This window comes from Carassius auratus, chromosome 35, assembly GCF_003368295.1.
Source record: "Carassius auratus strain Wakin chromosome 35, ASM336829v1, whole genome shotgun sequence".
Taxonomy (NCBI): Eukaryota; Metazoa; Chordata; class Actinopteri; order Cypriniformes; family Cyprinidae; genus Carassius; species Carassius auratus.
In genome coordinates, this window is record NC_039277.1 from 9,291,450 (window position 1) to 9,314,844 (window position 23,395).

General features: G+C 35.1%; 1 protein-coding gene across 3 annotated transcripts; it reads right to left on the reverse strand.

Annotated features, from left to right (window-relative positions):
• Positions 1 to 2,755: 2,755 nt before the first annotated feature.
• LOC113054303 (periostin-like) lies at positions 2,756 to 23,186 on the reverse strand. Of its 3 annotated transcripts, none has more exons than XM_026219752.1 (22): positions 22,971 to 23,186; positions 19,607 to 19,705; positions 16,563 to 16,627; positions 15,888 to 16,045; positions 15,512 to 15,676; positions 14,767 to 14,913; positions 14,466 to 14,607; positions 12,270 to 12,482; positions 11,967 to 12,101; positions 10,406 to 10,554; positions 10,018 to 10,154; positions 9,625 to 9,755; positions 9,397 to 9,527; positions 8,400 to 8,502; positions 8,153 to 8,220; positions 7,959 to 8,004; positions 7,788 to 7,820; positions 5,400 to 5,648; positions 4,511 to 4,576; positions 3,705 to 3,791; positions 3,580 to 3,621; positions 2,756 to 3,370 (listed from the first exon to the last, which is right to left on the reverse strand). In XM_026219752.1, the coding sequence occupies exons 1-22, from the start codon at positions 23,087 to 23,089 to the stop codon at positions 3,318 to 3,320; spliced, it is 2,538 nt and encodes an 845-aa protein (XP_026075537.1). In that variant the 5' UTR covers positions 23,090 to 23,186; the 3' UTR covers positions 2,756 to 3,317. The 3 variants fall into 3 exon arrangements, with proteins under 3 accessions (XP_026075537.1, XP_026075536.1, XP_026075538.1); XM_026219751.1 differs by lacking the exon at positions 22,971 to 23,186 and adding an exon at positions 20,195 to 20,406 and having other exon boundaries at positions 2,757 to 3,370; XM_026219753.1 differs by lacking the exon at positions 22,971 to 23,186 and adding an exon at positions 20,195 to 20,405 and having other exon boundaries at positions 2,758 to 3,370; positions 4,517 to 4,576.
• Between the last annotated feature and the right edge of the window lie 209 nt (positions 23,187 to 23,395).

The window sequence follows — 23,395 nt, forward strand, 5'->3', positions numbered from 1 at the left end:
ATGAACCAAGAGCGGTGAAGCTGAACTTCATGTCCGCTCTGTTGGAAAAGTTCTGCTTCACATCTAAAATGCCTCTTATAGTGCTTAATAGAAAATTCCAAATAAAACACGAATCCACAAGAGACACGCAGTAAAATTCTTGATTAACATGAAGTTCTCATGTCATTCTGTCAGTGAGTCAGTAAGGGTAAAATCACAAAAAAATTACAATTCAATTTGTATCTAAATGGCACACAAAACTAATATAGTAGTAATACGTCTTGTGCTCATTATTCCACCTCTCCAGAAGCCGCACGATAGCATTGTGTGAAATTGCAGATAATAACTAAACTAATAACTTAATAAATAATAACCTAATAGAAGGCAGAGCATAAGAAATTGCACACAAACCTGACAGGCTCTTGCGTGTATTGTCAAAGCGGTAGAGTTTAATGTGTGAGAACTATTCCTCATTTTGTCCAGGGGACGCAACTCAAACAACTACCATTTAAATATTGGATTAGCACTAGTGAAAATATTTCCATAACCATCGTCCAGAGAGGGAGAAGATTTCATAATATTCAAAAATGTACTACTTTAAAATTTATAAATGTGTTTTATGCTGTAAAATGCATGATATGCGTTGATTTAACTGTTTCTGCAACTTACATTTACATGTATTCATTTAGCTGACACTTTTATCCAAAGCGACTTACAATTGCTAAATATGTCAGAGGTTGCACGCCTCTGGAGCAACTAGGGGTTAAGTGTCTTGCAATTAACACCTAGATGGGAAACCTGCCTCACCATGTGTTGCACAGGGATAGTCATGTAGTGTAATGTGTAATAAGTCCCTCTTCACAACCCTTTTCTTGTTAAATTCGATCTCTAAGAACTTGCACAGAGCTTCCAGTGAAGTATGGCTGTAAGCCAGTGTTCAGCAAGTGTGTTCATTGCCTTTCAAATCAGTGAGAACAGTTCTTGACATGAAAGTCACAAGAGAGCACATTTTCCTCTGAATTTCGGCCTTAAACAGCAAAGTCCACATATTGCCAGCAAGCTGCACTCCATCAGTCATTTTAACAGCTTTGCATAAGACTAAGCAGATTCATAAGTCTAACAAATTTGTGTTACTTATCTTACAGCCATTGATTCGCTTCACATTCTACTATTACTACACAATAAAACTTATTGCTGTGCCCTTCTAGAGAGAGCTATCGATGTCTTGGTATGAGTCAGTATGGGTGTTTTAACATACGTTTGTGGAAATTTGTATCTCTTTTACATTTTGGCAAATTGGTTGTAAAATTTAGGCTATGTTTACACAACAATGATGTTTTTTGTTCATGCGGATAACATGGACACTCGAAAACAGCTAAAAATGCTGTATCTGCATACCTGACAAAACTTGATACTGTGGATGACCAGGGATGTTGGACTCTTAAAGTGTTCTTATTTAATACACTTTTCCTAAAATAAGCCAGCAGTGAAAAAAATTATCAAATATTGTGAAAAGTACAGTTGCAGTGAAAAGTCTTAATGGTGCCAGAGCGCTCTCCTCCGAATCATATTCTTCTCCTTAGCTCAGGTAAGATGCCTCAGATGTTGTCTGTGGTTCAGGAGTGGCTTAACAAGAGGAATACAACAAATGTAGCCAGTTGTGTGGTGGCTCTTGATGCCCTGACCCCAGCCTCAGTCCATTCCTTGTGAAGTTCACAATCAATTTTGCTTGAGAATCCTCAAAAGGCTGCGGTTCTCTTGGTTGGTTGTGCATCTTTTTCTTCCACACTTTTTGCTTCAACTGAACTATCTGTTAACATGCTCAGATACAGCACTCTGTGAACAGCCAGCTTCTTTGGCAATTAATGTTTGTGGCTTACCCTCCTTCAATGATTGTCTTCTGGACAACTGTCTTCCCCATGATTGTGTAGGCAAACCAAACTGTGTTTTGAGTTGATTAGTTGATTGGCATGTCTATTCTAATTTGTTTAGATAGTGAATTGGTGGGTTTTTGTTAAAAATAAAAATAAAAAAAATAATCACAATTAAAAGAACCAAAGACTTAAACTACTTCAGTCTGTGTGCATTCAATTTTTTTTTTTTTTTTTTTTTTTGTAATTACTGTATTAAAAACTTGTTTTACTGCGTTTATACTTGAGAAGATGTGCTAAATTAAAAAAATAGCTAGTTAGCTAATATGTGCATATTAGCAGTGTAAACATGAATTGACCATGCATAATATGATTAAATGTTAACAAATGAAGTGTATTAGTAATCATAAATCGAAGAAGAAATTTGTTAGAAATATATTTTATCTAGCTGATTAGGATCATTCAAATGCAGTTCGGAAGTTTCTCCTCAGTCATCTCTCCAAACCTGAGAAATCATGTTCGCTCTGCAAAAATGTCCCCATGCTAGAGCAGAGTGTATATACATTATCTAAAATAACTTGCCAGACTTAACAAGTTTATCCTCCCAATGAAGTCTGGGGATTCAGATTGTTTATATTAAGGAGCAAAGTTTTACTCCTTTCAAACATGAAGACTTCCTTATGTCTTTATGTGAAGGCATGCATGCTGCTACATATATGGCATCATTTTCATGAAGTATATGATGATAATGAATGCTAATGATGGGCCTAAAAGTCAAGGTACAGTGTCCCAGGACAGTTCACACCACTGTTCAGTATTTTATGTAATTCATCAACCCGAAATATTTGCACCACAGATTAAAAATAAAGAAAGGTTTTTGGAGATAAACAGCAAGGTGCTCCAAGCAGAAAATATATTTATTTTTTATTTTTTTAAGCTTATTTCAATGTGATGATTTGAATTTCTACTATTAAAAAAACCCTGTCTAATTAACAACAACAACAAAAAATTTATAAAAATGAAGACGTCCAAAAAATGAACAGAAAATTAGAAACAGATGAAAAGTTACAATCTGCATAACTTAAAGTGAACTCAATAGCCAAAGCTTTGCTGATATTTAAAGAAAAAAACACATTCATGTCTCTGAATGCAAGCACCACAAAATACCATGTGCATGACAAGCTCAATGTCAAGGCTCTTATATATACTTTATAGTCTGTATAATACAATATAAACAGCTATAAAAAAGACCAATTTCTCTCTGTATTACTACCATTATTTCAAGTACCCCTTTTCTGAGTTGAAGTGGGGTGTGTGCCACACAGATCTAAATATTACTGCATTGGTTTCTAATGGGTTAACATTCAATGCGGTTTGTAGTAAAAGTGTATTTGCAGGACAAACACACTGTTCTGCAACACATGTCTTTCACTTTAGCTGGATCTTCAGGTACAGCCTCCATTCATCTTACTGACTGGGTCTGGAGTCATGCCTGACCGGTCTCACTCTTTGCCTTGATCCTGTGTTTCAGACACATAGAAACAAAGCTGATATAAACTACACATCTATGGTTCATTTTCCTCTTTGTCTTATAGATGTCTGGATTAGAATAAAGTTGGGTGTGAAGACAAGGTGCTATAGTTTTTTTTTTTATATATCAATTGATATAAAAAATGGCAATAAAATTACTTTAAGAACACATCAGATGTAAATAAGCTGAAAAACATACCTTGTGGTTGTCTTTTGCCAGCATGTTTTTTAGATCGGCCCTCTGAGAAGAAAAATAATTCAATTAAACCCTGAACCATTAGATCCATACTCATATGATTCACACAGAATTATGAAGCCACTAACTCTTGATGATTCTGGTGATTCTCTCTGATTCTGATTCATGGAGGTCTGGACTGCCCTTTAAAGTTACTATCTTGGAGAAATCTGGTCCTAAAAGAATAAAAAGAAAGAAAGAAAGAAAGAAAGAAAGAAAGAAAGAAAGAAAGAAAGAAAGAAAAAGAAAGAAATTCAGCATGTATGCAAATTTTATATAAAATTAAAGCAGATATGATCACATATTTGATTTTTAAATAAGAATTTTATGATTATAATTAAAGGAGCTGAAACCAAATCAATCCGTAAATCAATCAATCAATCAATCAATCATTTTATGCATAAAGCTTTATAAAGTATAGTAAAATATTTTTTTGTATTATTTTTTACAGATTGTAAAAATAAGTGAAATAATGCACAAATACACTCACTTATATATACATATATATATATATATACAGAGCTGGGTAATAACTGATTACATGTAATCTTGATTACGTAATCAGATTCCAAAACTCAAGTACTTGTAATCTTGTAATCAGACTAAACTACTTTTTAAAATATTCGTAATCAGACTACAGTTACACACAATGTTTTAATGTTGCATCAGACAGAATATCAAAAATTACTTTTTACAGCCATTTTGAACTGAACAGACTTATACATGCTGAGTGTTTCTTTTTAGTCCAGTTCTTACTGCACTAGATTCAGTTTTCAAATGTTTGATAAAAAACAATGGAGATTTTAACTCTTGACAGCTTGGACATAAAATAATGCATATAATAATACACTAAACAATGTTTAACAACACAACCAAATCAAGCTGTTAAAATGACCTTCACCCATGAGTCTCTTGGCTTCTCCCTCAGTGTCAAGTTCACCATCAGATGATGAACTGTGAGCTGAGCAAAAACAATAACAAAAATTAAAACCTTTACAAAAAAAACAACAACTTTGGTTTGTTATTTTAAAATTAACCTGACTTCTTAAAGGAATGGTTCACCCAACAATGAAAATCACCAATGGATCCTCTGCAGTGTATGGGTGCTGTCAGAATGAGTTCAAACAGCTGATAAAAACATTATGATCAACAAGTGATCCATATGACTCCAGTCCACCAGTTAATGTCTTGTGAAGTGAAAAGGTGCATGATTGTGAGAATCAAATCCATCATTAAGACTTCTGTCACTTCTGTCCAAAATACCAGTCCATAATCCATAATAGCGCTATATAATAATTATTCAGTGAAAAGTTCATCATCTTTTGTCCTCTCATATCAAAACCTACACTTTACAACTGTTTTAGAATGTTTTCACTTGCAAATGGTGGATATTTCTGAGCATATTTCTCTCCTGATTCAGACAAGACAATTTTTTTACTGGAGAAGGCAATAGTATGGACATAGATCTAATGATCAATTTGTTTATTACAAACATTTAGCTTTTCACTCTACAAAACGTGCATTAATGGACTGGAGTCATGTGGATTACTTTTGGATTATTTTAAAAAGTTTTTATCACAAAACTGTTTTGATTCTCAATCTGATGGCACCCATTTATGTGTAAGTAAATGTGCAAGTGATCAAATGCTAAATTTCTCCAAATCTGTTCCAATGAAGCAACGCCCTCAGGCCATCCATGAAGTGGATGAATTCGAATACATTTTCTGCCAATTTTCATTTTTTTGAGTGAACTTTTCCTTTAATCTAATTAAGTTGGTACATACTTTCAGTAAACCTTGTGATCTTTGTAATGGATGGCTTCCCTTCAGCGACTTCAGTGATGCTCTGATCTCCACCAATCACTCGTGTAACTTTGGTGACACTAGCATCTCTTCCAACAACTTTTCTAACTTTGGTGACACTACGATCTCTTCCAACAACTTTTCTATCTTTGATGACACTCAGATCTCCTTTAATCTTTCGTGTAACTTTGGTGATGCTTGATTCTCCAGTCTCCACCTTGACCTCGGGACCTGAGAGAAATATAGAGATCCCATCAGGAGGCTTGTCAAGACCAGGGCTGTGTTTCCCAAAAGCTTCATAAGCCTAAAAAGTTTGTAAAGATTATCGTACGGCTGATATTAAAGTCTGTTTCCCAAAAGCATCATAACTCAAGTAACACTTTAAAATCATCATAGATCTACAAGTGCTCTGGAGTAATCGTAAAGCCTTAAATGCATCGTAAGAAGAAAGATTTGTGGTCACCTGCAGGAAAATTGGAAGATTACACCTTTAAGTTTATTCAAGTGCAATGTGATTATAATATATGGATTTGATTGCACTTTATTGTAAACTTTATTACTCTTTATATATATATATAAAGAGTAATCTCTCTATCCACCTTTTTCTTGTCATAAAAATGGGCACGGCCATTTGTAAATTCTAAGGGTCTGGCTTCCAGTCTCATCTGCTTCCACTCTGTCCAGCTATTTTTAACTGAACAAAACAGTTCATTTTGCTGCTTGAAATTGAAAGTTGGTGTGTCTTATCATATTATTTTAATGTATTATCTTAATTATGAACACACTGATTTGTAGTGCAAACAGTTTTACCATTTACTGCACTTTGTTATTCTCCTCGTTATTTACCTATAGCAGCTAATTAACCAGAAGTCTCACCCATAGGCTTACTTCCGCATTGAAAGATAACGTGGATATATAAAGTATATAATATAATATAATATAATATAATATAATATAATATAATATAATATAATATAATATAATATAATATAATATAATAGATATTATATCCAAGTTGTCTGGAACGCAGCATCAGGTAAACATTTCAATAAATGAGCGTGTTCTGCAATTACCAGCAATTCAATAAGGTGACATTTCAGCACTTGACAAATGGATAGCGACTCCTAAGTAGCAATTAAAGCACAGCTACGTGCGATTGCGTTTTTTGGCAACTGCATGTGAAACAATAACAAACGATTGTAAAATGACTCATAGAAATGCTCTTAAGTTCTAGGATTAATCATTACTGAGTAACACAGCCCAGGACATAAGTATTTGTGAAAAATAATTTACTTAGAGACATTTCTTTTCTTGGTATGAAATATGACGGTCTTTTAAAATATGTTATGCTGGTTAAATTAAATTTAGTTTTACTTCTAATGTTTTTGAATCCATTTAGCCAGTTCTCCTTGCTGCTTTTACTGATATGAAACACAAGTAAATGGTCAAAATGGGAATGGGAGTCAAAACCAATTAATTAATAGTCCCTGGCACTTTCAGAAGTTTTAATGAACACCAGGTCATCTTTTCTTTCTAGACACTGCAATGGGGGTCATGTTTCATTCTACTGCTGGATTAACTGCTGGAAGTTAATATATTCTGCCAAAGGTGAGCTAAAACAACTGGCTGTGGATCAGGATCATGAGGGTTTTGCTAATAATAATGCTAATAATTGAAACAGTTGAGCTGCTTAATTTATTTATTTTTTTTTTTTTTTTTTTTGTGGAATCAATATTGTGGAATCAATATTTAATAAAGTGCTGAGCCATTTACTGTGACATTATAATGATCATTTAATTCATACTACTTTTGTTTTAAAGACTGATTGGTACCACTGTGACAGTAAATTAATTACACATGCGAATGTTATACTGTAAAATCAACTTATTAAATTTAGCCATGCAAAGACTCCTAATAAATGGACTTTTATTAGTCTCAATTGTATTTCATTTATACTTTCATTAAAAAGATCTTTCATGGAAACAATTTGTCTATAATTTTCTAATAAATAAAGAGTCCCATTTTGGAATTGGGCCTCTTAGAGTGTTCCCTCGCAAAATTGGCAAATTTATCGAGACTTGTGATTGTAAAGTTACACACATCTCTACGAAGAATCAGTTTTCTTGAGTTGCAGCTGAGGCAAAGTTCAGGCTTGTTGTTGTTTTATTAGATAATAATTGAGTAAAAACAAAATGTTACAAGTGAACTACCTAAACGTGCTGCTGGGAATAATTGGCTGGGCAGAGAAGCTCAGTATTGCAAATAAACTGAATAATGCTATGGAAGTATCAAATGGGTAGGTGGATGAGGAAAAGAGTTCAGAGGTGTAGTATAAAAAATTAATAGTAAAATAAAATAATTATGTATTACCTTTCTCAATGACATGAGTAGTTATAGTCCTCTCTTCAAGGCAAAATACAATTTCACATTAATACAATTTATAAAAATGCAGTGACAAATGTAATTATACTGTTGATGATGTTATATTTTATGTGAAACCTAAAGAGAGAAATCATTAATGAGGGATGAAATTGAACTTACTGATGAACGTAAGTGGAATCTCGTGGTAGGTGTATCCAGATACAAACTACACACAAACCAAAAACAACAACATAAAAATAAAAATATAACCAACTGATAAAGTGATGTGTGTTTGTTCGGCGATGTACTGGACTGTGATGGATCTGTTATATCAGGTGAGTTAGTGTTCAGAAATGATGTGTGTTCTGCTTTACCTTCAGCTGTATGTATCTGTTGAGTTTCTTCAGCAGGACCAATATGTCTTCACGGCCAACTGGCATATCTGTGAAATACAGTAAAAGACTGTCTTATGTCTCAGTAATTGTACAGTTATATAAGAGTGAAAAAAAACATCTACATTGAAGATAAAGACCATCTATGCAATTGATTTTGACTTAGTGCATGTAAAAATATTCTTAATCCCTCCAAAATATAACATCTTAAACACTGTTAGTAATATACCTTGAGGATATAAGATGGTCTTCACTACATGGACCACTCCATTGGATGCCATAAGATCAAAATCTGGAACTTCCACTGAATTTACATGGATGGAGTTGTTAACCTGAATGTAACAGAAATGTATTATTTTATAAAATATTACATATGTAAGTTTTATTTAAAAACTTTCTCAAAGACTTGTGCAAGTCTTATAAAACCCTTTGAATCCCTTGAATACACAGAAATATAACTGCAGGACATCTTATTAAGAGGTCACTTCCTTGTTTTGGCTCTGTTTGCAAGATATCCATGTATAAAGTAATTTTACATTTACAGTGCTGATATCTATTGTCTGTAAAGGAAGCATCTGGACATTAGGAGACACATTGTTCTAGCTTTCAGAGACAGTTACGGGTAGAGGCAGCAAACTGTCTGGAAGTTATGACCTTACTGCTGTAGCAATGCTCAAAATTCACATATAAAATTGGCCTATGCCATAGACCTTCAGCTACACAGCACAAACACAGAAAGAGAAATGCTGAGTCCTACTTAGGATGAAATGGTGTATGCTTTTTATAATCAAGTCAGCTTCATACTCAATGCAAACATGCTGGTATGTTTTCTTTAAATGATTTAAGTGAATGGTCTGGATTTGGTTCATGGAATTTTTTTTGAGAACAGAAACAGGAAATTTGTGCTACGCCTAATTGCATTGTCTGATGATAAAAGCATGTCAGGTCCTTCCTCTCTTGTGCTACCAAAATATTTGTATTGGCTAAAATTTAGAAGTCAGAGATTTATTATGGAGTGTGCAAAGACCTTTATTCTTATGCATGTTACTGGAAAAGCTAATTATGGGACATCTTAATCATAATCACTGTTGGGATAAGCTGACATTTGGAAATCTCTACATTTTCACTAATTATGGTATTTAATCAGGCAAAGTTGGTTTGTTTGAGCCTAAAAAGCCTGACCTTTAAAATATCTTATCTTAAAATAACAATTCCAGTGTACTTACAGACAGCACTTGAAGGCTGTTGCCCTGAATGGTCTTCAGAAGGTTAGTCACTCCACCCTCCAAACCTCCATTAATAAAGACACCATTGCTAAAGTGGTAGAGCAGGATCGTCCTGAGGGTGTTGATATCACCTGGATAAAAGAATAGTCACTGTGTCACTGTGAAGAAACAGACTAAGCAAAGGTTGGAGATCATCTAATAGAATAAAATAGAAGATAAAAGGTTTACTTTTTAGAAGAGCAATATCTTTCTCTGTCAGGGTCTCAAAGGCGGCATCGATAGGGGCGAAGAGTGTGTACAAGCCCTCCTGCTTCAGTAGATCTGTCAGTCCAGCACTCTCCATCAGAGACAGGAAGATTCTGGAATAGTTCAGCCAGCCAATGAGTCATTTGTACATACATGCATACACAAATAAATAGTTGTTATTTTTATTTAATATTTCAATAGAATTTATAATAACATGTCCTGTTAAATTAAGTGTTTTTCAGTATAAATAGTAAATGAACTTTTTCTGCAGCATTTTTTTTACGTTTATTCTTACCTTTACAGATTTACAGTTTAGTTAATAAAATAATATTAATCATATTGTCATCATAATCATGATCTTAATAATAATCTCACTTGAAGTGTCCATCTTTCAAAAGCTGCTCATAGATGGTTGTCTCGGGTGGCTGAATCAGTGATCGCATGAGATGGAGGATACCGTTACTGCCTTCTCTGCTGCCTCTGACCATGCATGCATTCTCAATACACACAGCCTTAAATACACACATTCAAATGAGAATGAAATGATAGTTGTACCTTGGACCCTTTGCTGAGTAATGAAACAAAAATAGTTAGACAAGGATGTATTTAAAGCCTATTGACTTATCTGAAAGAAAAGAAAAAAAGAGTATAACATGTAACTGCCAGCACAATAAAAATGTAATAAATGGTTGTTTTCACTCATGGAGTTTACACAATAATTGTCCCCAGCTCCCCAATCTTTCAATAATTCTCTCTCCCTCACCGTGCGATATATGAAGACTCTGAGCAGTTTTCCTCCCAGGGTTTCAAGCTGCTGGCCATTGTAGAGGTCACTCAGAGAAATTCTGAGTTTCACAATGTGGTTTTCCAGAATAATTTTCAGGAGACGCTCATCCATGGACATTACCTCTTCTGCATGATAGGTGAAGACAAAGTTATAGTGACATTTTAACCTGGACTGTGGGTCATTTAAAATTTTACCTATAACGATCTAATGGTTATAAAGCCTCTTATTAAGAAACCACAATAGATCCTAGTGAATTGGGGAATTACAGCCCCATTTCAAATCTTCTGTTTATGTCAAAAATTTTTTTGAAAAAGTTGTCTGCTCAACTGTGTTCTTTCGTGCAAAAAATTATCTGTATGAAGAATTTCAGTCAGGTTTTAGGCCCCAAAATAGCTCTTGTTAAAATAACAAATGACTTGTTTCTTGCGTCAGAACAACGCTGCATCTCATTGCTAGTTTTATTGATCTTAGTGCTGCATTCGACACCATAGCTCATAACATACTCATAGATCGATTACAAAACTATACAGGTATTCAAGGGCACGCTCTAAGATGGTTTAGATTCTACCTGTCTGATCGCTACCATTACCATTGTTTATCTAAATGGGGAGTCCTCTCATTTATCACCATTAAAATATGGAGTGCCACAAGGATCTGTACTAGGTTCTCTGCTATTTTCAATATATACATGTTGCCCCTTGATAATATTATTAGAAAATACTTAATGATTAGTTTCCACTGTTATGTTGATTATACTCAGCTATATATCTCAACGAGACCAGATTAAACTTCTAAATTATCTAAGATGAGTGTGTTAAAAATGTAAAAGATTGGTTAACCAATAATTTTCACCTATTAAATTCTGATAAGACAGAGATATTATTTATTGGATCAAAAAACAGTAGATAGTAAATCTCGTAGATTACAGTTTGGAACTAGATGGACATACTGTTACTTAATCTCCAGTCGAAAATCTGGGTGTTATATTAGACAGCTGCTTGTCTTTTGAGAACAATATTTCCCATATTAAAAAAATAGCATCCTTCCATCTTAGAAACATTGCCAAGCTATGAAACATGTTACCTGTTTCTGATGCAGAACAGCTAGTTCATGCATTCATGACCTCTAGACTGGACTATTGTAATGCACTGATAGGTGGTTGTCCAGCATCTTCAATAAACAAGCTACAGGTAGTCCAAAATGCTGCAGCCAGAGTCCTTACCAGGTCAAGAAAATATGACCATATTACCCCAATTTTACAGTGTCTGCACTGGCCACCTATTAAGTTCTGTATCACCCACAAATTATAATTACTTACCTATAAGGCCCCAAATGGTTTAGCTCCTGCGTACCTAACTAGTCTTCTACAACACTACAATCCATCATGCCTAAGGTCACAAAACGCTGGACTTTTGGTAGTTCCTAGGATAGCAAAGTCCACTAAAAGGGGTAGAGCTTTGTCTCATTTGTCAATGTCAATGTCAATTTTTTTCTCATAGGTCAAGGTCAAGGTCAACAAGTCATAAGGTCAACTTACCAGAGAAGGCTCCATTCAGTGGGGCAAGAATAGTATACTCAGTCTCAGACTGCATGGCGGCAGACAGGCCAAGCTGAGACACCATGTCCCTGAAGATGTTCTGAGATTTGCCTATAAGCTCCGTCACCTGCATGGCTGCAAGACAAGATACACACTGATCACAACTGTACATTTAGATTTTATATCAGTGACAATACATTTTTGTATTTTAATTTATGCAGATGGCATAATGATGTCATTTATAAAGTGAGCTGTCCCTTAATAAAGTCCGACTGAACCCAGTGGGTAGTTACAGAGTCTCACCTGAGTCAGGCATGAGCACCTGGTCGATCAGATGAATGACCCCATTTCTGGTGAAAATGTCCTTCTTCAGCACCATCTTGATACCATTGACAGTGAGACTCTCACCATCACATCCGATCTCAATATTACTTCCCTCAAGAGTCCCATAGACGGAGCCCGCCATAATGGCCTCAGAGCACTGGACTGAGTTCAGGAGGTGGTACTTCAAAAGGGCTTGTAAAATAAATAGAACAAGAGAGATGGAAAAAGGTTACGTGAGAGACTGAAAGATAAACAGTGTGGTGACCTAAACTGTTAAGATGTCTTTATGATCACAGTCCAGTAAGCATCAAGATCTAGATCACTAGAGACTATTAAAAACACAGAAGCTCATGTTGTCCACTGGGACACCCACCCAGTTCTTCCTGTGCCCAGGCAATGCTGTGGTGAGCTGAGACTCTTACGTCAGCTATCATATAATGTCATATAATGATGTCATATAATGGGGAAGTCATGGCCTAATGGTTAGAGATTTGGATGAATGTTGGGAGTGAATGTCCCCCAAAAGGGACAAATAGGACACTTTATGTCAGTGGCTCTCAGTCAGGGAGCCGAGAAACAATAGATGACCACAGCAAACTTCCAAGGTAGCACAAGATGACTTAAAATGTTTTTGTAAAATACTTAGCAAACTTTAAAGTAAGTTAAAATGGTAAAAAAAAAATTGTTTCCTTAAAAAAATAAAAAAGACATGCATTTAATGATACAAAATGTGAACGTGTTTCCAAAATATTCCTATGAATGATTAATTAAACGTCTGTATAAACAAAAATGTTCATAAGTGCATCTTTCTTTTAAAATCTCCACTTCATCTTAAATTCAAGTGTATGAAGTATTATCATTATGATTATTGATTTCTATGAGTAATTCATATAAATAATTTAATTTAAGTGATTATAATTAAAGAGAAGTTAAAATGTTATTTGTGCATCTATGAGGCCCCGGTTTCCCAAATTCTTACAAAACTTTTATGAGGGAATTTTCAAAGCTTGATTTCTACATGAAAAGTCAGGGAAATTAATGAAACCTTAAGAAGCCATTTCTATAATGAATAAATAATTTTCTAGTTATGAATTTATTTAATTAAGATTGCCACTTATAGTTTCTGTAAACAATATAAAAAAAAAAAAAAAAAAAAAAAGCTTCATTACATTACAGCAGAAGTACCAGAAATACCCAAGCCTACATGGGAGGCCTTTGACTGTCTCGGGCCATAGATCCCGTAAGAGCCAGAAGTGATGTAATGCAGAAATTTTTATATCTGTGTGTCTTGAGGCATGCTGAAAAATCTAATTTAAGAAGAAAAAAAAAACCACAAGAAAATTAATCAATCAAATTTCCTTTTGTCGGTGTGTTGTAGTAGACCTTTAAACCAGAATCCTAAAGCCTGATCTGCTTTAATGATTTGCGTTTTTTCACACGCCATTTACATCAGTCGGGTCTTGAGATAATTGGCCTCAGAACTGAATATTTACTTCAAAGCTAGTCTTTGCTTTTAAATATAGGTCTCTATGTTTTAATGCTTTTGCTATAATGATAATCTCAGTCATCTAAAAGATCAAACAGATAAGATTTGTAATAAAATCTTCTCTTTTCATGGGGAAAACAGATATTGTCTGTTACAACACTTACAATCTTTTTCACCAGAATCAGAAAAAGCATTTCCCTTCAGGAGCTGTTAGAGGTCTTGAACAAACTTGGTTTTGGATCTCCATGTGGCTGCGGCCAGATCTGCTGTTTGACCGGCATTTTTTTTTTTGTTTTTTTTTTTTGTTTTTTTTGTTTGAAAGCACTATATACAAAATAAAGGTGATTTGAAAATGTGTCACTGGTTGGATTGGACTGCATTTGCGGAGTTTACTGAAAACATGAGGCTGCTGTCTTTCAAATCTTTAAAGGTGAATAATTTCATCCTGGTGCTTTGTGCATGCATACACTGCTATTCAAAAATTACAGTAAACCAGTAATATTGTGAAATGTTATTGTAATATAAAAAACCTTCTTTCTAATTGAATGTATTTTAAGATGTAATTTATTCCTGTGATGGCGAAGCTGAATTTCCAGCATTATTACTCGTCTTCAGTGTGTGAAATAGAAATCTTTGAAAACATTATACAAACCTCTAAATGATGTTCTGTGGTTGTGATCTATGTTTACCTTGAAGTACAGTTGTGTCCCTCATAAGTCTATCCAGCACATCTCTGTCTAGATTTTTAAAAGCCTCGTTGGTTGGAGCAAAAAGTGTGTAGTGTCTGGACTCCCTTAGTAGACCCTGGAGTCCCGCTGTTAAAGCAACGATCTATAAAAGAAATCAAAAATAAAGATTCTTCTCTGAAATCATATGCCCCTTCTGAGGAATGTTTTATCATCGGTGATAGAGTCCTATCAGAAGGTTACTCAGAAAGCTTCCAATAGGTTTTGGTCATATTTACAAAACCACAGGTATAATCAAACGTACTTTCAGTGTTGCCAGATCACCATTGGTTTGGATCACGTCCATGATCGTTGGATGTACGGAGCTAATGACACGATCAATAACATGCACAACTCCATTAGTGGCCACCTGGTTGGCGTGAATAATCCTGGCACAGTTGACAGTGACAACCTGCAAAATTGTTGAAAAAGAGTTTAGTCACTTTTTTTTTAAATGAAATCCAAGTTACGTTGTTTTGGACTCTATTGATAGTTGAACTATAGTAAAAGCTGCTCCACAGCTGAAAGAAAGTCTTGCAGGTTTGGAAAGGCATGAGGGTGAATAAATAATGCCACAATCTTATAGGTGCAAACACTGTTGTAATTGTTAACTAAAACTAAAAATATTTGTAAACATGTTAATATATATATTAACCCTAACCCTATCCCTACATATATATATAGTTTTGTTAATTAAATAAATCTGAAATGAAATATTTTTTTAAAAAATCTTGAAAAAAAAAAGTTTAAGATGAACTAATATAATTACTACAAGAAAAACTGAAATAAAAAATAAAGTAGCTAAACTAAAAATAAATAAAAAATATATAAAAGATAAATAAAAATGAAAAAGAAAATGACTAAAACATTAACTAAACTTCATTAACACTTACAATATATCTTAAAACAAGCTAATTCAAAACATTTATAAATAATATAACAACATATAAATAATACTTAAATAACACAGTTTCAGACACACAATGAATATGAAGAAAAGAGAAACATACTCCATTTGAGTAGTGATTGATATAGAGGTCATGATTGTCATGAATGGAATTTAGGGTCATATCATTCTTCAGGTCCTTGGTGAGAAGACGTTTGTTGACAATGTGATAGATGAGGTCATTGTAATGTGCAGTGTTTCCTCTGCTGACCAAGTGAGCTTTTGATTCCTGGAAAGAGAGAAGCATGCTAAAATGTCAGTGCTTTGCCCTGAGGAAAGAAGATGGCATGACGGCATATATTCCAGTTTATTTCTTTTTAAGAAGTTCCATTCAGTGCTTCACTTAATCATAACATGCACATTTGATCAGTGATTTTAAAACATAGCATGCAAATACTGCAGCTTGAATGAATTATAACATGGCAGGGAATTTGACTTACAGGATCTAACTCTTCCCAGGCATCATCACTGGGTGCAAACATTGTATAAGATCCCGCTCCACTGAGTTCTTCCCTCAGTTTGGATAGATCGGAGTATTGTTGGGTGATCTTGGCATGCACCAGATCCAGAGTGTCGTACACAGTGTCAATGGGAGCCACTGGGTGATGGAGCAAAATTTCATAGAAATAAACAAAAGGGTCTCATGCACAGAGTTACAAAACAGCACATATTCCAAACTCAGGATCCTTTCACATGACGTGAAGTTTGAGTCCTTGTTCAAGTCTAGCGGTGGCTCATTAATCTCATGTAGAAGTACAGCCAGCTGGGTCTGGATTTGGTTAGAGAACAAAAGTTAATGTTCTCTTTCAATGAACTCTTAGCCAATGAGTAAATTGACATTTAATTTAAGCATGACCTTAAACTGAACTCAAATATGTGATAATTGTGGATTAACAATTTAGCAGTAAACATAATCATATGTATTAACATTGGGCATGCACACTACAGACATGATGACATCTCAAATCATGCTTCTTGGCAAAAATAATGTAAAATTTCCATAGTTACCATTCAGAACACTCAAGCAACCATACAGCAGTGTTCTAACAACCACTATAATATAAAATATAAAATACTGTGTAATATTTCTGTTGATGGAATGAATACATACTGACCTGCTGGGCAGCCACGGTGCCCATCTAACTTCATATAACCCGGACAGCATTCATATAAGACCACCCTGTGTGGAAAGAGTCAAAATATTAAACCAGTATCATAAACTTAATATTAAAATCATGTTGCTTACCTTTGTTATCCATAGAGTTTAAAATATTTTATTACTACCAAATTTGTTCCATTGATATAAAATGGGAGGAAATTACATTTTGATCATATTAAGTTCTGAAAACTAACGTGATAAACCATTTAAGCATGTCTTGTTCATTTTTATTTATTTATTTTTATTCAGATGCTTTTTCATATGAAACCATTTTTTTTTTCAACCATCTGGACATTTATCTTGATTTGATATTCATTTAGTGGTTTTCCCCCAACATTTTGCAGTTTTCATAAACTGAATTGTCTCACAAACTGCTGGAATCAATTTATATATATATATATATATATATATATATATATATATATATATATATATATATATATATATATATTATCTGCAAATAAAATTAAAATAAGATGTAAATGTGTACAAAAAAAACAACAACAAAAAAAAAAACAATTGTTCCTCACTATACTCCTTTGGGAATGTAAAATCTGATACAAATGAGAAAGTAGCAGACAAATGGACAAAAAGTCTATTTTCAAGTTCAAATTCCGAGGTTTAAACTGAAATGTCTTAACTTTTAGTGCCAGACTTGTAGTTTGGCAAATCTAAGTCCAGTAGAGATCTGTCCAGAAACTTGAGAGGAGATACATTTGGAACCTTTTCCTTGTGTAAAGAAAAAAAAATCTATTAGTAAAAAAAAAAAAAACCTCTCAGAACAGCCCTTCATTTAATCTCAATGATGTCTAGAAGAAACAACTGAGATGTCAAAGTGAACTGCCATTTAACAAAAAAGTTAAAACAAAATCACCATTCCATGCAAAGTATCTTACTTTTGTATAAACTATTTTATTTAATTTGCATTTAAATCTAGTTTAAAATCTTTTAGATATTTATTAAGAGTAAATGCACTATTCTGAATGTTGGCCACTGGCCTAAAGGCATTAAAAGCGAGCAAAGAGGCTTTCTAAGAGCAGTCTGCAGATGGAGTGTATGTAACTCCCCCATGACTAATGCTGTTCCTCATTGGTTTTAGCGGGAGATCTGTGGTTTGGAGAATTATCATGCACCTGACACTGCACAGATTCAAATTTGCTTTATTTCTCTTTTGTATCATAATGATATTGTCTGGAGGCTCAGACATTGCAGCTGTGGAGGAGTCCATCACTTGAAACTGAGTCATGTTTCCAGTGTCAGTGAAGAAAGAAAAAAGTAACCCAGCGTGACCCCTGTGAGAGGCCTGACTCAAACTTTCCCCGATGGGTCCATAGGAGAGACAGCAAGCTGTGCATCTCTGAACCTACTGCTGCCCAGAGTTTAGACACGGGGAACTGGGGGGAGACACAAGGCCAGGGGTGTTTCGTATTTTTATTATGGACCTCCCACATTCAAGTTTGCTTTCATATGTTTACAGTGACCAGAGAGGCAGCAGCCATATCTGCTGGAAGAAATCCAGGAGAAAAACAACACCGCATGTGAGAAAAAGATGAGAATTGAGCCTTATCATAAATCTCACAGAAGACAGATTAAAGTTCACAGGAGGCTCATTGCAATTCTTTCTAATTCTCTATAAGTCTCTCGTGAAAAGGTTAAACTAAAGACAACAGTTATGAAATACATTTAAAGCTTGAAAAGCAGCTGAGTTTATTTTCTTTGATTTCCCTCTTCAAAAATCAATTCTGCTATTAAGAAGAATCTGTCCTTTAGATCGCTGAACATGCTGCTGCAAGATTAAACAAACACACAACAAAATACTGAGACCACACCCATACAAACTGACCAACGTATACAGTTACAATCACATCTAAAATACATGAATGTACTGTACTGTATTAGATAAAATATATTGTGAATTCATGAATTATATAAATTGTATTATGAATTATATTTCAACTAATATACATAAAGTAAATAATATTATAAATATTATGAAAATATTATCAATAAAGAAACATTGATTACATAATTAACATAGTTGATAACCAATTCAGTACAGTATATTAGAATGATCCTGTGACACTGAAGATTTCAAAAGCTTTTCCATCACATAAATAAATTAGATTTTTAAATATATTAAAATATGAAACAATAAGCTTAAACTGTAATAATATTTCACAATATTACTGTTTATAATGTATGTTTTGGTAAAATAAAGACTTTGTTAAGATAACAAACCACTTTTATAAATAAATATATATATATATATATATATATATATATATATATATATATATATATATATATATATATATATATATATATATATATAGAAAGACATTTCCTGAGGCTAAAGGTTTTCCTCTTTTCTTTCACACACAACAGATCTCTGCCAGTGAAAATGCTGAGTTGAGCTTTAAAAGTTTTGCCTGCCAATGTCTAGTCACCAGACACCGAGGCATCCATCACGGTCTCACAGAGCCCAGAAACACGCTTGCATCATCCTCTCAGAGATCCTGCAGTAAATTAGTGTGGCATTTGAGGAAAAAACCACTGGAACGACAATAAACATGTCAAGTCATAGTCAGCACACTTGAGCTGCGGTTAATCTGCTATAAACAAGTACAGTAAGATGCACTTGGCTGACAACAGTTTCATCCTGCTGCAAGCTGGGAGAAGAGCTCCAAAGCGTAATGTGTTTGTGCATCTTAAATCATATTGCTCTAGGGAGTATTTGCTGTGAACCATCTTATTTTGGCAAAAATCCAACTGTCTTGTACCATTACTAATACAGAACAGCTTCAAATGCTTCTGCTTCACTCACTTTCCCTGAACACACCCTACAAGCCTAACCAATGTAATCCATCACCAACAAGACCCTCCTTCACCTTCACAACTAAAGACACACGTCTCACGGTGACCTATGACCTCTAATGAGACCATGGGAAGATACCTGGCTAAAGCAGAGAGAGTCAGAGTGAATATCAGTGGATGACTTACGCATTTTTGCCACAGATGGATTTTTTGTACCAGTTACTGCATGTGCTGAAGTACTTTTTCTTGGTCCCCATGACCTGCTGCAAAGCGCACACATTGGGCCTGCAAAACAGAGAGGAGGGAGAACATACTTTTAAAGAAAAAACCCTCTAGGGATGCTTAATGACTGCATACATGACAGACTTACAGGCCACAGGGTGTTTCATTGGGCAGGTGATTATGTAGAAATCTTGGTAAATTGCTTTAAATAGCTGACTAAACAAAGTGATAATTGCTATTTAGTCCATTTATGTTTTAGAAATAAATGTACAGTTAATAAATTAAATAGATTAAAATATTCAACATTGTTAAACGATGTTGATGACAGATTTCTGAAATGAAATTGAAAAATAGACACATAGTGATAAAGATAAAGATATATATCTGTGTGAAAGGCAGAAAAAAAGCATCAGGATTTACACAAATTCAAATAGTACATTTCACAAATTTTCCATATGTAATTTTACATTTGATATCATCAACAATGTTAACCAAACTGACCAGCTTGTTCCCAGCCAGCAAAGGTGAACCCTTAAAACAATCAACCCTTACCCTTCATTCTTAGCCCTGATGCGACTGTGTGTGACTATCTTGTCATAGGCTGAAGACTCCACCTGGTCCAGGGAGGAGAGCACCAGGATGGTAAAGGTGGCTGTAAACAGGAGTATCATACTGGAGTATGCCCTGCAGATCAAACCCACTGGAAAACAGAAGGAATGGGAGCGAGCAACAGGGAAACTGCCTTTATAGCAGCCCTCCCCTTCACTTTCTATCTCAAACACACACTATGACACACTGACAGAGATTAATACATAGAGAGAATCAACCTGCTTCTTATGGATCCGCCCCCTCCACGAGAACCCTGAACTAGAAGGACCTTCTACATTTATGGAGACAGAAAGAAGAGAGTCGGAGGGTCTTACAATGGTATGAATGTGGAAATGTTTAGGTGCATTAAATATAAAATGTTTTAGATTAATTTATGCATATATTCTGCAAGCATTGCACATTTTTAGCACTAAGGCTCAGTATAAATCTTTATAATTAAAAGAACTAATAGCTTTATTATGAAATTACATTATTTCTCAGGTGCTCTGGTTTGTTCTCGGTTGCTCATTATCTGCAGAGTGCTACTAGGGAATCAAAAGGATAATCGTACTGTAACTGTTCAATCACCAGCGAGGGAATTATCATTTTTTTGTTTAAATCACCGGGCTGCTGTCCAAATCTGGATTCTGATGGTTTTAAGCTGGAACCCGTGGTTCAGGCCTCAGGCAGGACTTTGGACGAGTCAAAGCCAGATGGGAACGTTTTAAAAGTTCCCAAGAATCACATCTGCATTTATCTCATACTGTCTGGCATGGAAAGGTGTGCTTGGGAAAAAGTGACCCAAGGATGGGAACAGTAGTGGGAAGGGGTTTGAATATGGAGTGAGAATCATGCCAAAACCTCACACACACACACACAAAATGTGTTTTACTCACACCCAACGATTCACAAACAAACTCAGTGTGGTTTGCAAATACAAAACATCACTCACAAACTAATGCATTTTGTTCTGCAAATAAAAAACGTAGCTATCAAACAAATACTGTACGTTTTACATATACAAAGAAACGTATGTCTTCAATGATAAAAATATCTTCCAAGTACAAACTAAAATCTTTCAAGTACAAAACAAGATCCTTCAAGTACAAAACAAACTCCTTCAAGTACAAAACAAAATCCTTCAAGTAATAAACAAAATCCTTCAAGTACAAAACAAAATTCTACAAGTACGAAAAACTTTCACGTGACTTTTGGCACAAATTTTCCGCCTTGCTGATCCACACGCAAATGCCTTCAGATCCACACACACAATGGCGATTCTAGGGGGTGGCCCGGGGTGGCTCATTGGCCACCCCTGTGGCCACCCCAGATCTAGTTGGTCAAGAAAGGAGAAATGCTGTCAATCAATGATGACAGCTGATCCACTGATTAAGGGACAGTTTTACATTTTTAACTAACACCGTAACGGTTGTACGGAGACTGATTAGAGCTGATTTCTGCTCAGCGGACGTTTGGCCATGCAGGTCAGGTGACCCATGAGAGGAGCGCGTGAGCTCGGGCTGCACCTACTGCTGCTGGTCCGTGAAACACAGGAGGACGGTCACACAGAGTAGCAACGACAAAAACGCTGTAATCAGTCGATTGAGATGTATGGTAAATCAATGTTTAGTTATATCGTAGTTCTCTCTAAATGTGTAGGAAAAATGTATCTAGCATTAAGTAGCAGCTTAAAGTCGAACTACACTGCACTGGCTAGCTAAGTAGCCTGCAAACTAAGTTAAGCATTGAAGGTTAGCAGCAGTCGATCTGTTCCCCTCGAAATGTCTGTTTCCCTTTACGCAAACATAGTCAAGTCACCTTTATTTATATAGCGCTTTTAACAAAAAGAATTGCGCCAAAGCAACTGAACAACATTAATTAGGAAAACAGTGTGTCAATAATGCAAAATGACAGTTAAAGGCAGTTCATCTTTGATTCAGTGATGTCATCATCTCAGTTCAGTTGCCGATTACGATCAGAACTGCATGTACGGCAATCAAATGGTTCAAAATACCGTCCTAAATCCTAAACATGAAAATTGCTGTAAGACGAGGGGTTTTACACCTCGAAAATTATTTCCTTTTTTTTTTTTTTTAATCTGATTTATTACCGATTTCAGTGTGATGCTTGAGGCTTTGGCTATTTTGTTTTATAATGTCTTATACTTATTCATTTATGCTAACTTATTTGTATTTTTTTATTATATGCCTTGCTGTTGTTGTATTTATGTATGCTCTAAAAAAATCTTTGTGTGTATGCAAAACATACACTAGAATAAGTATACAATGAAACATAAAAGTTGTGTATAAATCAGAACCATATGCACACATGACAACTTTAATTCATAGTGACCCCCGCCCGCCCCCCCCCCCCCTTAATTCAATAAACTATAAACCTGGTAAACAGACTCTGTGCCTTGGTCAGAAAGAATGATCTTTGTTGCCCCAAACCTGTGAAATAAATTAATGCAGTACAACTGCTTCATATTTAGTCAGAATAGGCTATATTGTGTAATGGTCAATAAATGTACTCATTTAAATTTTTGGTCCTGAACATGCATTTGTGACTTTCCCCACTGAATTAATCCTAGCTGTTAACATAATCAGTTTATATGTCTCAAAGCAGTGTTGAAAAGGAAAATATTTAGTGGCCTTTTTAACCATTTATCAACAATGTTAACCAAACTGACCAGCTTGTTCCCAGCCAGCAAAGGTGAACCCTTAAAACAATCAACCCTTACCCTTCATTCTTAGCCCTGATGCGACTGTGTGTGACTATCTTGTCATAAGCTGAAGACTCCACCTGGTCCAGGGAGGAGAGCACAAGGATGGTAAAGGTGGCTGTAAACAGGAGTATCATACTGGAGTATGCCCTGCAGATCAAACCCACTGGAAAACAGAAGGAATGGGAGCGAGCAACAGGGAAACTGCCTTTATAGCAGCCCTCCCCTTCACTTTCTATCTCAAACACACACTATGACACACTGACAGAGATTAATACATAGAGAGAATCAACCTGCTTCTTATGGATCCGCCCCCTCCACGAGAACCCTGAACTAGAAGGACCTTCTACATTTATGGAGACAGAAAGAAGAGAGTCGGAGGGTCTTACAATGGTATGAATGTGGAAATGTTTAGGTGCATTAAATATAAAATGTTTTAGATT